The 15,259-nt window shown below is 46.8% G+C and overlaps 3 protein-coding genes across 6 annotated transcripts; 2 read left to right on the forward strand and 1 right to left on the reverse strand.

Annotated features, from left to right (window-relative positions):
- Positions 1–249: 249 nt before the first annotated feature.
- Positions 250–3,619, forward strand: spata7 (spermatogenesis associated 7). The gene is made up of 12 exons (XM_049740475.1): positions 250–446; positions 563–625; positions 708–797; positions 891–938; positions 1,034–1,137; positions 1,231–1,664; positions 1,740–1,779; positions 1,894–2,009; positions 2,069–2,101; positions 2,171–2,248; positions 2,415–2,472; positions 2,572–3,619. Exons 1-12 carry the CDS (start codon positions 416–418, stop codon positions 3,130–3,132), a joined length of 1,656 nt encoding a protein of 551 aa, XP_049596432.1. The 5' UTR covers positions 250–415; the 3' UTR covers positions 3,133–3,619.
- A 427-nt stretch (positions 3,620–4,046) lies between these two features.
- On the forward strand, positions 4,047–12,449 carry ptpn21 (protein tyrosine phosphatase non-receptor type 21). 4 transcript variants are annotated; one of them, XM_049740471.2, is made up of 20 exons: positions 4,047–4,273; positions 4,888–5,183; positions 5,295–5,464; positions 5,715–5,812; positions 5,883–5,950; positions 6,022–6,092; positions 6,357–6,444; positions 6,531–6,619; positions 6,781–6,868; positions 7,102–7,181; positions 7,308–7,415; positions 7,762–7,822; positions 7,923–8,007; positions 8,076–9,580; positions 9,861–10,001; positions 10,314–10,532; positions 10,791–10,919; positions 10,996–11,230; positions 11,307–11,467; positions 11,587–12,449. In XM_049740471.2, the coding sequence occupies exons 2-20, from the start codon at positions 5,004–5,006 to the stop codon at positions 11,713–11,715; spliced, it is 3,705 nt and encodes a 1,234-aa protein (XP_049596428.1). In that variant the 5' UTR covers positions 4,047–4,273; positions 4,888–5,003; the 3' UTR covers positions 11,716–12,449. The 4 variants fall into 4 exon arrangements, with proteins under 4 accessions (XP_049596428.1, XP_049596429.1, XP_049596430.1 ...); XM_049740472.2 differs by having other exon boundaries at positions 7,926–8,007; XM_049740473.2 differs by lacking the exon at positions 7,308–7,415.
- fam98b (family with sequence similarity 98 member B) lies at positions 12,156–15,146 on the reverse strand. The gene is made up of 8 exons (XM_049740486.2): positions 14,942–15,146; positions 14,669–14,817; positions 14,420–14,533; positions 14,101–14,276; positions 13,949–14,029; positions 13,732–13,848; positions 12,874–13,041; positions 12,156–12,662 (listed from the first exon to the last, which is right to left on the reverse strand). The coding sequence occupies exons 1-8, from the start codon at positions 14,977–14,979 to the stop codon at positions 12,450–12,452; spliced, it is 1,056 nt and encodes a 351-aa protein (XP_049596443.1). The 5' UTR covers positions 14,980–15,146; the 3' UTR covers positions 12,156–12,449.
- Positions 15,147–15,259: the final 113 nt, after the last annotated feature.

The raw sequence follows: 15,259 nt of genomic DNA on the forward strand, positions 1-15,259 counted from the left end.
TAATTTAAAGATGTATTTGCTTGTATAGGTTAGCCACCCTGATATACAGATAAACCAGTAAAGATGGGGGATCAATTTTCAATCAATGCAAGAATAGCATATTTTATGATCATATCTACAAGGGAGACAATACATGCTTATAATTAATTTCAAATTGTCTTAAATTTTGGAAACGTTCAAGAATTTGCGTCAGACATCACCCGTTTTGAAGTTCCACCTTCTCTTATTTGCGCATGCGCGAATAGTGGAGTGACGTCACCGTTCTTAGCAACCGGCATGGCGACGGTGAAGCTTTGGGATCCTCCGTTCGTGCGATAACAAGCTAGCTTCGATAGAATGTCAATAATAACCCCCGTTGTGATTTCTAGATGTGTTAAGGCTTTGTTGTTGCAGTTTTGCAATAGTTTGGGAGAAAATGGGATACGTTGACATGGATTCGAGGAGACGTACGTAACCGTGCTTAGCATTAGCAATAGCTTTGCATCTTGCATAATGTATTATAGACTTGCAGAAAATGTCTTATATTATTGATAGTATATTATTGCTATTCTTATTATTTTAGGAAGTGTATTATCGGGCCCTGGGTCCAGCCTTAACATCAGAGGGCAGGCATTGAAAAGTAGCCGTAAGTATTATTTTTACTAAGATTTTAAGACATTGTTGGTTGATTTTGAGAGCTGTTTCTTAGTGTCCTAATTATTTTTCAGCATTTTCTCCTAACTCCTCCAACAAGTGGGCCCAAGGTATGATTAATGATCACATGATGTCTCACTACAAACGGATTTATTCAGCTAAAGGTGAGCTTTTCGAAACATGAACATCACAGCACGTAATAGAAGGAGCTTCCTTCCCTCTCTGTAAAACAAATAATATTTTATATTTCCTTGCAGCTGTTATCGACACCTCAGTACCCAAAAGCCTTACGCAAAGTGTGAAGTGTAAGTAACACGTCCCAGTGTATCTCCTAACACCAACATTCAGTGTGTATAATAACATTGAGAAGATATTCGCATATGATTTCATGTGTAAGCAGACAGCGACCGGATGAGACAGGAGTATTTGAAAAAAGGAGGTCGTCCCCAATCAGCACATTCGCTCTCGCACAGGAATAGCAGAGCTTCATGTTACTCGGCACAAGTAAGCAACTGGCAGTTTTTTTTGATTGAACAATTTGCAAAAAATTTTGCAGCAAGTCTCGGGCATTTACCGTGTCATTTTTTTTTTTTTTAGAGTCGATGTTCCATGCAGTCTGAATGCAGACCCTACCTCTGCTCAAGAAACTCCGTGCACTCCAGCCCTGGACTCAGCAGATTTCTTCATGCAAACGAGGCCTCCTCTCCATCCACTAAAGCTAATCATCAGCGCCCTTATTCCGCCGTGGAACTCAAGTTTCGAAGCCAGGAGCTGACGTCCCAGGGGCGGCCGTCCGGATACCCGTGCGCTTCGGGCAAGCCGAGCTTCAAGGCCTTTCGCGATCCTGTGCAAAAGACGTACAGCGGTGACTTGCTTGAAAAACATTCGCAACACTTCACCCAAGAAAAGCCTTTCACACCTAAGATGCTGAAGTCACAAAAGAGCTCGTACCTGTCTAGTTATCGCTACTATCGAGCACCGTGGGTCGCCAATCTGGCTGAGGGGAGCAACGACTTGAAAGCGGGGAAACGGTTAGTCACTGCAAAGTCTCACCTCAAAAAGGTCTTCAAATTGATTCGTATTGTTGTTGGAACTGCTTCTTGCAGAGCAAAAACTGTGCAGCAGGAGTTGGATGAGCCACCTCAGGTTAGTTTGCATTCACTAGACCCTAAAAAGAGATTGAAGACAATTGTTTACATTTTTTATAGTCACTGTAAAATCAGTGTAGCACAATATTGGACATCTTTCTCTTCGTCCCAGGAAGTCAATAAAGAGCAGCAGTCGGCCGAGGACAAGCTCACCGGCACGTATTCAACAACGGCAAAACAACTCGCAACCAAAAACCGAGACTACGAACCCTTCGACCATGCCACCAGGTAAAAGAATGCACAAAATGTGACTTTTGCAGTCCTATTAAAGCGATTCTTTCCTCTAGGTTCGAGAGTGGAAACACGTCTCCAAGTGCAGAGTAAATATGTCTTCATAACCTTTAATGCATTAAGAGCAATAAGATCAATAAGAATCTGTTCTTTGACAGTGATGAAGAATTGATGTACCTTGAGTTTATTAATGATGTCACGGAAGACATCTTGTCCAGAGGATCAGTTTCAAACAGGTGAGGTCTGCTGTCAGGAAAAAGTCATTTCCTGTTCTATGATTGTTTTCGTATCTCACAGATATCTCTTGTGTGATCGGACTGGAGTACTTTTTCGTTATTGGGTTAATAACCACTTTGGGTCGGCTTGAGTACCTGATGGTAACATATCCGTTTCTCCTTCAAGGATCCTCGACCGGGTGGTACAGCGGCATATCGATATGAATCTGCATCGTCTGGATGAAGTAAGTATGCTTGAAGTGCATGTTGGGGAACCTGATTGAGATTTGAAGCAATAAACATTTTGAAAGTCAAGGCTTCAAGGTGTCACTGTGTTATTTTAGGCTAAAATGCGCCACCTTCTGGACATCTTGCGCAACAACCTGGATGAACCTTCCGCTGCATCCTCCTACAGCGAGGGGCCTGGGAGAAAAGACCTGCTCGATAGCCTCATGGTGAGGCCCGAATCGACGCTGGAGCGGGTGACAGCTGAAGAGGACAACAATCGCTTTGATTATGCAAGCGAAAACAATAATTCTCCCGAGCACTGCCTGGAGGAGCCCATGTTGAGCTCTACACAGCCGTGGTCTCCTGAAAGAAGTTCTTTGCTGACAGCGAGCGAAAAGACGGAGGAGGAGGACAATCGCGAAGATGTGAATTATGAAGAAAAGGATGAAGGGGACTACCAACCGGTTGTGACAAAGCAGGAAGAGGCATACGGTGTGGAGAGCCATCGGGACCAAGATGGGTCAGACACTGAAGAAAACCGCAATGTTCTTGAAGACCTGGAAAGAAGGTTTTCAGACTCGCTGCGTGTTGAAAAATACGCTAAAGGTGACAACTTGGACTCTTCCAGTGAGCAGCAAACATATACATTGGGTTCTGTCAGTGAAGATGACTTTTGAATGTTTCACACACTGAAATTTAGAACCTCTAGAACACAGAATAGGGCAGACGTGTTCCAATACAGTATTTACTCTTTTTTTTCTTGCAAATTCACCTTTTTTTCTTTTAAGAATTGTCCTCTGCTATTGTCTGAAACCCCAAGCTATTCACTGTTTCTGCTCTTTCTGAAATACCTGAAGACATCACAACAAAGCACTAGCTGAAAAGTAGTTCTTTGACACCACCTTGTGGCATCTATTGGTAATTGTATTTTTTTGTTGACATGAGTTACTGGTCTATTAGTGGAGTTTCTTTACTCCGTCACACAGATGCTGCCCTATCTATTATTCTTTGCAAGAATGTTGACTTTGGTTTATTCTGAAATAAGTAAAAAAAAAAAAAAGGCCTGGTTTGAAATGACTGTGAAAAGGTTTGGCTTGGGTACGGATTCAGTGAGTCACGACAAAGTGTCTTTCAATTTGCAATAAATATTTTTACAAGTCCTCAGCCTTATTTGCACGACCTATAATTGGGTGGAAAAAGAATGTGACCGCGGGGGCTATTTTGCAAACAAACGTCGGTATTCTTACACAACGCGATGTTTAGCGTGGGCGCGATAAGGGCCGTCAGCCGAGGTGGGAGGTAAACAAGGAGGTCAGCGGCCAGCAGGTCTTGGCAGCTGGTCCTCCAGGAGAATTCTCACCACTCGGCATTCCAGCTATCTGAGGTCACAAAAATCCCCGTGTATCCCTCCGCGACGATGCCAGAAATATATACTTTATCAAAGCCTGTTGATGAATTTAAGCCATGCGGTATCATTTTGTTTACAATCAAAACTTTTTAAGTATACTTTATATTTTTCTTGGGCTTTCATCGAGTAATAAAACACATTTAGAAAAGTTGTAGGTCCGCGGATGAAGACACTTGTTGCGCCTCCAATCCCAGGAAGCAAAGCACGCTTGAAACCCGAATGATGCAGGACGCAGAGTGGGACGCGAAGTGACACTTTTGCCCTTACCCAGGATCGCACACGTTTGGGATTTAATGCAATTCTTTTAAATTATTAAAAGAATAGCAGGTGCCTTTTGGTGGAGCTATCACTGGGACTCAAGCCTTCTTGTCTTCGGAGCCGGACCTTTAAACTCTCCAGGCGGCTCAACGGTAACGACGAGCGGCTCCGGCCAAAATATTTACCGGCGACGTCAGCTACTCGCGGGTGTAGTCTACTTGCTGGGCCTGTGTTAGCGAGCTAAAGCTAAATCTGCAGATTTTGCATGTAAATACTCAATCGGATGACTACCGAGACGATCTAAAGTACATGGAAGATTACTTTGACATAACGATCTTAACGATCGCATACCGGTAAAGCACATTATGCCAAGTAGGGGAGTTGAAGCGAAGTTTGGTGTGTTCCGAACCTCGGGCAGGGATTTAGCGCTCCACAGTTGAGACCGTCTGGATCAGACTAATGTCCGGAGGCCGAATCACTATTGAAAATTAAAATCAAAACTGTCCCTGTGGAAAACCAAGTTGATTGCTAATTCTGTTGAACTGATTTGATTAATATATTTGGTCAAATTAGGTGATGCACGCGTGTGCAGTCCTGTTTTTTGCAGTTGTGAATTTCCAAATCTATAAATACAAAGTCAGACTAAATCATCACTTTAACTTGACTGTAATATTGTGATGGTGTAGAACTACAGCCAGATCACACTGAATGATGCTTTTAAGAAAAATGACTTTTTATCTTAATATATTTTGTGTCATCTGTTCAGGTCTGCCTAATAATGAGCCCCATGACTGACACCATTCCTAAAGTCTTATTAGAGGGGACAGCGAAGCGAGTCATTTGCAAAGACTAAAACACGAAAGACTCCCACCGGCGTGAATCATGCCCTTGCCTTTCGGCTTGAAGCTCAAGCGCACGAGACGGTACACGGTTTCTAGCAAGAGCTGCCTGGTCACTCGCATCCAGCAGCTCAATGGCGAGTTTGTGGAGTTCACGCTGTCAGTGGAGAGCACGGGCCAGGAATGTTTGGAGGCAGTCGCCCAGCGACTGGAATTAAGAGAGGTATGTCAGCAATAGACAAGCTTTGCTTGTTCTTTTCCCATATTAGGTTTGTTATATACAAAGAGTGTATGTCATATGATGTTTGTGTTTTTTTTTTTTCACACGTATTAGATAACGTTCTTTAGTCTATGGTACCTGAACAAGCAGAACCTGCAGAGGTGGATCGACCTGGAAAAACCGCTGAAGAAGCAGTTGGATAAGTACGGTGTGGAGCCTACCGTCTATTTCGGAGTGGTGTTCTACATCCCCAGTGTTGCTCAGCTCCAGCAGGAGATCACGAGGTGAAGTTTTGTTGAGTTCAAAACAGATTCCAAGAAGATGACTCGTTCGTTGAGATTGCATGAATGCTAAGAAAGACAAAGGTGAAAGAGAAAAATGTTGCAGTTAGCAATAGCAGGGTAATGTTAGCAGTCAACAACGTAATTACTATTATGATCCTTACGCATTGCTTTAACGGTATTTGAGTCAATTCTCTTTTCTGGATTCGGACAATTGTTCAATTGACTTCATTTTTTCTTACCACTTTCACAGATATCAGTATTATCTACAGTTGAAGAAGGACGTGCTGGAGGGCCGCATCTCATGCACTTTAGAACAAGGCATTCGCTTGGCTAGCCTCGCCGTGCAAGGTAGCGTCAATGTTAGCAATTAGCAGCGGCGACACTGTTTGACACCATGCATGTTTTCCACCTATCACAGCCGACTTTGGAGACTTCAACCGCTACGATTCTCAGGAGTTTCTTCAGAAATTTGCGCTGTTCCCCATCGTAAGCCATTTTCTCAAAAGATAATTTGAGTATTGGTGGCATTTTCTGTAATCCCGTTTGCATCATTGCAGGACTGGATCCAGGATGAGCAAGTTCTGGAGGAGGCCACTCAGAAAGTGGCCCGTCTCTATCAGTCTTACAGGTGAGAGCGCTTGTCACGAGTCCCTGTTGTCATCAGTTGAATGTTTCAAACGCCACGGGGCGCTCCTGTTTCTTATTGGTCTCAAGAATGTAAACAGGATGGTTTGGTTTCGAGACTAGTGAGTGGAAAAAGCGCTAATTAGCATCAGTCAGAGTAATCTGACCGTGACTAAAAGCACGAGATGTCCAAATATTGGATTACAAGATGAGAATGTACTTTTCCATCATGTTTCCATTAACTAGACCGGACTTGTATTGTTCTCAGGGGTCTGTCGTCCCCGGAGGCCGAGATGTTGTACATGCAAGAGGTGGAGAAAATGGAGGGCTACGGCCACGAGAGCTATCAAGCCAAGGTTGGTTGCAGCTAGCCTACGGAAGAAAAAAAAAAAAAAGTCAAGCTTTTATGACGTGAGTCACCTTTGTCATGTTGCCTAAACAGGACAACACGGGCACGGATGTGACGTTGGGCTCCTGCCTGGACGGCATTTTTGTCAAACACAAAAATGGCAGACCTCTTCATTTATTCCGGTAATGTTCTCTTCCACTCAAACCGATTGGCCGAGTCCGGCAGAACGAGCGCTCCGTAAACATTGTGTATGACACAAATGCTCGCTATTGAGCGTTTTGCTGCGACTGCAATGACATCATATGTTCTCTCCCTTTCTTTTTTGCTTGAATTGGCCGTGCAGGTGGAATGAAATTAACAACATGAGTCACAACAGGTCTTTCTTTGCCTTGGAGTTGCTCAACAGAGAAGAGAGTGTCCAGTTCCAGACCGTAAGTCTCTCTCTCTCTCTCTCTCAACATTGCGCTCTCTTATTGGAATTAGGCTCAGGCAGTCACAACAATGTTGTTGTTGTCGCTGCCCCTGCCCCTGCTGCTGTCGTCTGGGTCATAAAAGCCACGTCGCGTCAGCTGAAGCTCTGTGCGTGCTGTCGGAATGCACTCTCAGCTGCAATCCTCTCTGGGGACGTTTTCACTTGCTCTTTTTTTTTTTTTTTCTACCGCAGGAGGACATGGAAACTTCCAAATACGTGTGTCGCATGTGTCTGGCCAGACTCAAGTTTTATAAGCTCAACAAGAGCAGCCTGTAAGTTTCACACGTCTAGCCCACTTCCTGGCTCTTTTGTCGCTTGTCTGCCGAGCGCCACTCCCAAGTGACGCAAGGCTCACTTCTCTGACCTCCTTCACCTCAACCCCCCGCCCTCCTCCTCAGGGAGGAGTGTGAACCCATGCCTCCCGAAGGCTCCCAGAAGTCCCTCCTCACTCTTGCCTTTCCTCGTTTTCCAATGCTCTCTCGTCCCTCTCTGCCTTCAAATAAGGGGTGAGCAGCGCAGTTAGCCAAGTAGCACGTTTCAAATTTAAGTACGGCAAGCGACCACGGCAGCTAATTATAGAGATACGCTAAGTTACTCAGTACGTTCACTTTGAGGGCTGGCAGTGAATAAATTAAGACGTTTGTTTTGCAAATGGCGGCGCTAGCTATTTTTAAAGCAGCGATCATTTGAAAAAAGGCAATATCACGAATGTGCGACTTCAGACAAGTTCGCTCCTAAAAGTAAGACTGCGTCTCAGGCGTTCTAGTAAATAAAAACAAGTATTACTAGCATTTAAGTGACCTTTGAAGTAATACATTATAGTTTGTGGTTGACTGACTTTTTTCTCCCCAGACAAACACAGTCCACAGTCGTCAACCCGGTCAGACGTAGATCGTCAACACGATTGTCCCTGGTGAGTTAAATGCACATTCTTGTCAACTTGGAGCAAAGACTAGTTAGCTACTTAGGACTACTAGTTCATCTTTTTTTTTTTTTTACCCCCCCCCGAATAGCAGCCAAAGCCTCAGGGCTACATGATGCCCCCGCCACAAATGCACTACAACGGCCACTTCACGGAACCTTACACGTCATCGCAAGGTAACTTTAATCGTCTTGTGTCAGCGTTCGTCATGGTCGCTAATTCCGGACGTGTTGCTCTTTTACAGATAACCTGTACATGAACAGCCAGAACGGTTACTGCTACCACTCCCAAACCAGCCTGGACTGCCCACCTCTGGATTACGGCGGCGGCGGGCGCTTGCGTAACGGCAGCGTGTACAGCGCCCACAGCACCAGCTCCCTGACTAACCCTCAGCACTACCTCCAGCCCTCGCCCATGTCCTCCAACCCCTCCATCACCAGCGACATCACCCGGCCTGACTACGTGCCCTCGCACCGCCACAGCGCCCTCATCCCGCCTTCCTACCGAGCCACTCCAGACTACGAGACGGTCATGCGGCAGAAGAGCCGAGGTGGCGGCGGTGGGATGCTTTTGTCCCAGGAGCACCGGCAAAGCCACTCCATGAGGAACCTGAACATCGGGAACTCGTACGCTTACAGCAGGCCGGACCCTCTCGTTTACAGCCAGCCCGAAATCCGAGGGGAGCACGGTGGCGCCACCCAGCACCACCACCACTATCCCTTCCACACGGGCTCCAGCTTCCACGGCCCGTCGCCGTACCACGCTTATCCCATCGAGAGGAGACCCGTGGTGGGAGCCGTCAGTGTGCCGGAGCTCACCAACGTCCAGCTGCAGCAAGCCCAAGAGTATCCGGCCGCCAACATTATGAAGACGCAGGTGTACAGACCGCCTCCGCCGTACCCGTACGCCCACCCTCGGCCCGCCAACAGCACGCCGGACCTGTCGCGCCACCTCCACGTCAGCAGCAGTAACCCAGATCTGATCATCACACGCCGTGTGCACCATTCTGTCCAGACTTTCCAGGAGGACAGCCTGCCTGTGGCGCACTCTCTGCAGGAGGTATCCGAGCCGCTTTTAAGCGGACCCGTGCACAGACCCCCTTACCACGCTCAGAAGCGCAACTCCATCGAGATAGCCGGGCTAGCGCAGAGCCTCGAGGGCATGCGGCTGAAAGAGCGGCACGTGTCGACTTCGGCCGTCGAGGCGGTCACGCCTCCTCCGGCCCCGCGCGGAGGTCGCTCGCAGGGTTCCCAGCTCAACGTGTTCTTGGAGCGTGCCAAGACAGAAGACAGGAGTGACAAGGAAGACGTACAGTACGGACACAAGAAGTCCCTCTCCGACGCCACCATGCTGGTGCACAGCAGTGGCGACGAGGAGGAGTTTGAAGATGACGCAGGGCGCCACACGCCGCTCTCTCACGACGCTATCATCCCCGAAGAGGAACCTCCGCAACGTATCTTCATGGCTCCTCAACAACAGACCCCTCCTGAGCCACCCCCTGCTTATCCCATTGGCTCATCTCTGGACCCTATGCTAGCTGCCGCCCTCACCTACAAAGTCCACCCTCTGATCCACGAGACCGAGCCTCTGTACTTGCGCGATGTGCGGCAAGGGCACCGAATCATGCCCTCGGTGTCAGAGGGAGACCTGAGCGGCGAGGCCAAGCACAAGTCCAAGAAGGACTTCAAGAAGAGGCCTGTGTCTGACGTGCCTCAGGCCAAGAAGACCATCGAAGGTTTACCTCCACCGGTAGGTCTTTTTTTTTTTTTGTTTCCTTTGCTGTCACTTGCTCTTCGCCGCGGGCACATTAAATCTCAACATCAGCATTGTATCGGCGTGACATCAGCTGTGCTACGACACTCGAAAGAAGTACATTGAGAAACCGGCCGGGTGACATTTCACCAGAAGTGCTCCCAGCGGTGCCGTCGTCCGAGACAACTCGTCTCCACCCTCAAAACGAACTCCCTTCGCTGACTGCGACAGTCGCCCTCACCATAACCTCCTAAATGTACTCGTCTCCCCACGCCAGGGCATGAAGAAGAGCGTGCGCTCGGATACGAGGAAGATGGGGCCCCTGAAGGTGGCTCATCTCAACGGCCTGTCAATGTCCAGGCACCCGACGCAAAGCGAAGCCAAAGACGAGCGGGAACGAGACTCCAACGACGAGCGGGTAGGAATGAATTTGAACACTTTGCGAAATTTGACTCGGTTCGAGCGGAACTGGTTAGCCTCGTTCACTCCTTCTACGTCAACGGTAGCTAGCATACTAGCCTCAATAACACGTACATGAATCACACCCGGGCAAACAAGATTTAAATAATAAATTGTTAAATAATACAAGAAAATTGCAACACCAAAGTAGACTAGACTAGTTATAGAGAAACTGTGACATAATTTTGCTTTGTGGGATTTCCCTCCCAAAATCTTGCTAAGCTTGTTGGGAGAGAAGTCGACCGGTTTTATAATAGATATTTTGTTTCAGTGCAAAATCCTGGAGCAGCACATGGAGATGGGCGAGCTGCTGAAAGAGTACGAGAGCATCCCCAAGTGTCGCCCGGCGGCCGAGTGCACCGTGGCCCAAATGGCCGAGAGCGCAGACAAGAACCGCTTCCAAGACGTGCTGCCTTACGATGACACCCGCGTGGAGCTGGTGCCCACCAAGGAGAACAACACGGGCTACATCAACGCCTCACACATTAAAGTAAGAGCTCCCACAGTCCGAGGAGATCTTCTTGAGTTTTTTACATTTCTGCGGTTCTAGTGAAACCTGATGACTCGCCAAGAATCTCTCGCATTTCGTAGGCTTAACGGTTATCTGTGAGAACAAAAAACACAAGAGTCCGGAAAAATGCGCGGCACGTAGTGACGTGAGCGAGTGTCGGGAGGCTTGTGGTGTAACAGGTTTTACTCTTAAATTGTTGTTTTTGAAAGAGGAAGTGTTCGTCTTTTCTCCCGGCAGGTTAACGTTGGAGGACACGAGTGGAACTACATCGCCAGCCAGGGGCCGCTTTCCAACACATGCCAGGACTTCTGGCAGATGGTATGGGAGCAAGGCGTCGCCATCATTGCCATGGTTACCGCCGAAGAGGTACGTTGATTGTTTTTAGCACCGGTTTGTTCCGTCTCTACGTTTTTTAAACGCTAGCGTCTCATCTTTTGCACAGGAGAGCGGGCGAGAAAAGAGCTTCCGTTACTGGCCTCGTCTGGGCTCGCGGCACAACACTGTAACGTACGGCCGCTTCAAGATCACCACGCGCTTCCGCACCGAGTCGGGCTGCTACGCCACCACGGGCTTGAAGATCAAACACCTGGTGATGGGCCAGGAGAGGACCGTGTGGCACCTGCAGTACACAGACTGGCCAGACCACGGCTGTCCCGACGATTTCAAAGGCTTCCTCAGTGAGTACCGAGAGTTTTCTCCGAACTATTTTGGTTGCTTTCAAGGCTTCATGTTGGCGTGTGGTGGTGTTTCCAGCTTACCTGGAGGAGATCCAGTCGGTGCGGAGGCACACCAACAGCATCAGTGAGCCAAAGAACAGCAACCTGCCCGTACTGGTGCACTGCAGCGCCGGAGTGGGACGCAGCGGCGTGGTCATCTTGTCCGAGATCATGATCGCCTGCCTAGAGCACAACGAGGTAAGCGGGAGGCATCCACACTGGAGCTAAGAGTTGGAAAAATGTGGTCAGCAAATATTTATCAAGAACATCAAGTGGTAGCCAGATCATTTTCCTCACCTCTTCAATTATTTCCACAGATGCTGGACATTAAGACAGTGTTGATGAAGCTACGCCAGCAGAGGATGATGATGGTCCAGACCTTGTCCCAGTACACCTTCATCTACAAGGTGCTAGTCCAGTACCTCCGCAACTCCCGGCTCATCTGAGAAGTCCCAAAGATGTGTTCTGTGCTACTACTGGGCTGACCCACAACTCTTAACAGTATTATAGTGTTTTGTTTTTGGACTTTTGCTGTATAAAGCACTTTGAACAGCACTGCGTTGTAGCGCTTGAGCTACATCAAAACTATCGCGACGAACCAAGTGGAAGGTGACAATGGAAAAAAAAAAGATTTGTTTTAAACTTTTAATTTAAACATTTGAATAGTGCCTGCAGACTGTATTTTTTTTTTATATTTTAAGATGAAGGAACGTTTGATTGCAGTGAAAGAGTTTGTGTGGTGTTTCTGCGCGTGCTGAACTGCAAGTAGGAAGTCAAAAGCAGAAAACGCATGCATGCATGCATCATGACACTGTGTGACTTTTAAGACTTTCTACATTTGCTTCAGGGTTTCAGATCCCCCCCATCCCCCAAAACACTGATGGAGTCTTAGTGGAAAACATTTATTTTGGTATCCGTCTGTCCATGTATTTGTTGAGAACGTACACAATGTGAGTGTTGTGTGTTTACTGTACAAACTGTATAAAATCTATGATGCAAAAAAACGACATGGTGTCAAATAACGATACTATTCCATGAGCGAATACGTTGTGAGGTTACTGAGGTTGATGTCTACTGTTACAAAAGTGTCAGCAAGTTCATAATCCACGACAGACTGGGGTCCTGTTCAATTTATTTAAACGTTTTGACGAGTCATTAAAAAGAATAACAGCACATTAAATCAATACTGGTACCGTCTTCGCTTTCCGCCATGTCCACCGCGCCTACCTCCTCGTCCTCCTCCCCATCCACTAGCACCTCCTCCATCCCAACCTCTTCCTCCTCCACCCCATCCACCTCTGTCTTGCCTTGCCTGCCAAGTGGGCATCTCAGGCAGCGGGGGTTCTATCTCTGAGGGGCGTCCACCTCGGTCCGGAACTCTTCCCATTTGGATCTGATGAATACGCGCAAGTGACAAATGAGTGATGTTGGGATCTACGAGTACATTCTTTTATTCGGGCTCGAGAAGCGAATGCTGCGAGGTCCCTACTGTTGTTTTTAGATATTATTACACTAACTAAACACACATGACAAAGAAGCTGAACGGCTGAGTTCAAAACAAGTATTTGATCCACGGAAGAAGATGTTGACATCTTATATGTTACCTTGTTGACGGCACAGGTGGTGTTCTGCCTGCTGGCGCCGCTGCTGGTCTTGACCACGTTGCATATGTCCTCTCTGGCGGCCAGCAGGGCGGCGGTGTCCACCGAAACTTCGGCCCTGAGTGCGTGTCTCTTGGGCTGGTACGCTTGGGCCATGCTGTCAACCTTGGCCTGAATACAAAAAGGAAAACATTTAATCATAGACACAGATGGATAAGCTAAAGGAATATAACATAAAACTACAAAACGACACACAAATTGAAAACCTGATGAAAAAAGTTTATAATACTAGAACCTTTAGGAATAAGGAGCAAAAATCTGCATCTAATTCTATCTGGCTGGAAAAAAGGCTTGTAATTGGTTATAACTGCCACAAGAGGGCGACATAGCCTTTTTGTAATTCATTATGGCTATGACCAGACTAGATGAGGCTCATCCCTCAAGATTGTGTTAATGCAGTGTATTTTTTACATTAGACATGAATTTGGCCTGAGAAAAAAAAATAGCAATAGTTTTTTTTTCAGGATTAAAAAAACTGGCAAATGTGGCACTGTGAACATGTGGAGGTTCACTGTAGTAGAATAAAACAATTGCCTGGGGTGTTTCTAGTACCTGGGTGTACCTCTGGTGGCTACGCTACTGCTACGATGCAAAAAGATCCACTTTCTGCTCTATGGTTGTCATCATACTTTTCCTCTTTGTCATCACTGGTAACTTTCTGTGGTGACATCACACAAAACAAAATGCCAAAGAAAAAGGGCGCCTGTAAATTTCCCAGATCATGTCAGCTGAACTCGAACACTACCAATTTCAGGACGTTCATCTTTGGAGGTTGAGCTGTAAGCTAACAAATGAACTTACCTTGGCCCTGTCTGACCACCCGAACGACTGAATGGTGACATCCAGGCGCTTGATGAGCATCCTGCGCCGACATTCGTACTCTGTCGACATGACTGCGTTCATGCTGTGGAGCTTCTCCTGTGTGAGGACAAAACCACACACCACATTATAGCATTTATGAGATTATTTTCTTGAAAGATCTCTCAACGCACAAGGTCCAACCATCATCATCACATACCCACTGTTCTTTGCTGAGGCCTTTCTTCAACGCCGGCTTTCCCACTATACCATTCGGGCACTTGCCAACAAGTGTATCCACCTGTAGTGACACATTCCAGCTGTTTTTGTACCTTTGCAAATTTAGCGTAGAGGATTCTAGTAGAGTCTCACCTTGTTTTGAATGCTAGACAGGACATCCAAACCATCCTGGCCCTTGCACAGTGAAATGTTCAAGGTGCTGCAGATTTCCCGTAGCTCCAGCGATGCTGAGACTACGCTTTTTCCCTGAACGTCGCCTCGTCTGCTGACGGCAATCTGCGCCGCCTGAAGTTCTGAGCTTAAAAACACTACACAAAAAACATAATTAGCTGTACTGCGTATGAAATGAAAAAGCACACTGGACGTAAAGGAAAAAAAGGTCCAGATAAATGATGAGCCGATTCAGGTTCATCAGAATTTGACTGCATGATGAGCTTGAGTAGTAACTTACGGACAACCTTGAGATGGTCTTTAGAGTTTCCCTTTAGTATGGCTGACACTTCATACGGACAGCAAAGTTCCTTCAGCAAGCCCCTCATGTCCACCTCCAGGCTGTCCAAGTCCTCTGTAGGGACATTTGGTTTTACTGACAAGGAATCAGGCGACTATCTGTTTGGTCGCTAAGCAACCACTAGCAAAAATTTGCCAAGCGTTTCATTTTATAGCGATAAAGAGTCGATTCAAGTCATTTTGAATTCACCTGGACCAGTAGTGATGCTCTCCTCCAAGTTACATAGTGGCTTCAAACGGGACACCAACCATCGGCACAGGTCCACATACTCAGCAGACGACAGGCCACTCTTCGCGGCTTGGAGCAACGCCGTCTCCTCAGTCAGGGGACCGTCATAGCTGAGCGGGAGAAACATTTTAATTAGGACATTTTGGAGCCGAGTTATAGACAACGTTAACATGGCGAGAGACCGACAATGAAAAGCTACATGTTAGCATGCTATCTCGTGGGCTGTCGACTCACCCGAGTTGCTCCAAAGAGTCCAGAATATCACACTCCATGGCTTATTCTATGGTTTAACCACCATAATATGACGTTTAAGTGAGAATGTATTTACATACAAAAATACATTTGTAGAGTTAATCTGTTTCCATGAAATCCGAACGGTAATACGAACGCCATATTCGCATGCTGTTCCGGTTGTGTTCCATGGACCGATCGGAAACGAGCATTTACGATCCAAATAAAGGTTCCGCCTGCTTGATTGGTTCCGCCTACTGTTAACGTTATCTGTCGACTTTTAATATATATTTTCAAATTAACTTCTATAATTTAACGTTT

The sequence above is a fragment of the Syngnathus scovelli genome, chromosome 14 (assembly GCF_024217435.2).
Source record: "Syngnathus scovelli strain Florida chromosome 14, RoL_Ssco_1.2, whole genome shotgun sequence".
Classification (NCBI taxonomy): Eukaryota; Metazoa; Chordata; class Actinopteri; order Syngnathiformes; family Syngnathidae; genus Syngnathus; species Syngnathus scovelli.

Bases quoted from the DNA above. Each gene is read 5' to 3' on its own strand.
- spata7 (XM_049740475.1), top strand. From the start codon at position 416: ATGGGATACGTTGACATGGATTCGAGGAGAC. The intron at 798-890 runs GTGAGCTTTTCG...ATTTCCTTGCAG, and splicing joins ACGGATTTATTCAGCTAAAG to CTGTTATCGACACCTCAGTA. The intron at 1,138-1,230 runs GTAAGCAACTGG...TTTTTTTTTTAG, and splicing joins CTTCATGTTACTCGGCACAA to AGTCGATGTTCCATGCAGTC.
- ptpn21 (XM_049740471.2), top strand. From the start codon at position 5,004: ATGCCCTTGCCTTTCGGCTTGAAGCTCAAGCGCACGAGACGGTACACG. The intron at 7,823-7,922 runs GTGAGTTAAATG...CCCCCCGAATAG, and splicing joins CGTCAACACGATTGTCCCTG to CAGCCAAAGCCTCAGGGCTA. The intron at 9,581-9,860 runs GTAGGTCTTTTT...TCCCCACGCCAG, and splicing joins TCGAAGGTTTACCTCCACCG to GGCATGAAGAAGAGCGTGCG.
- fam98b (XM_049740486.2), bottom strand. From the start codon at position 14,979: ATGGAGTGTGATATTCTGGACTCTTTGGAGCAACTCGG. The intron at 14,818-14,941 runs GTGAGTCGACAG...TCTCCCGCTCAG, and splicing joins GACTCTTTGGAGCAACTCGG to CTATGACGGTCCCCTGACTG. The intron at 13,042-13,731 runs GTAAGTTCATTT...TTTTGTATTCAG, and splicing joins GGTGGTCAGACAGGGCCAAG to GCCAAGGTTGACAGCATGGC.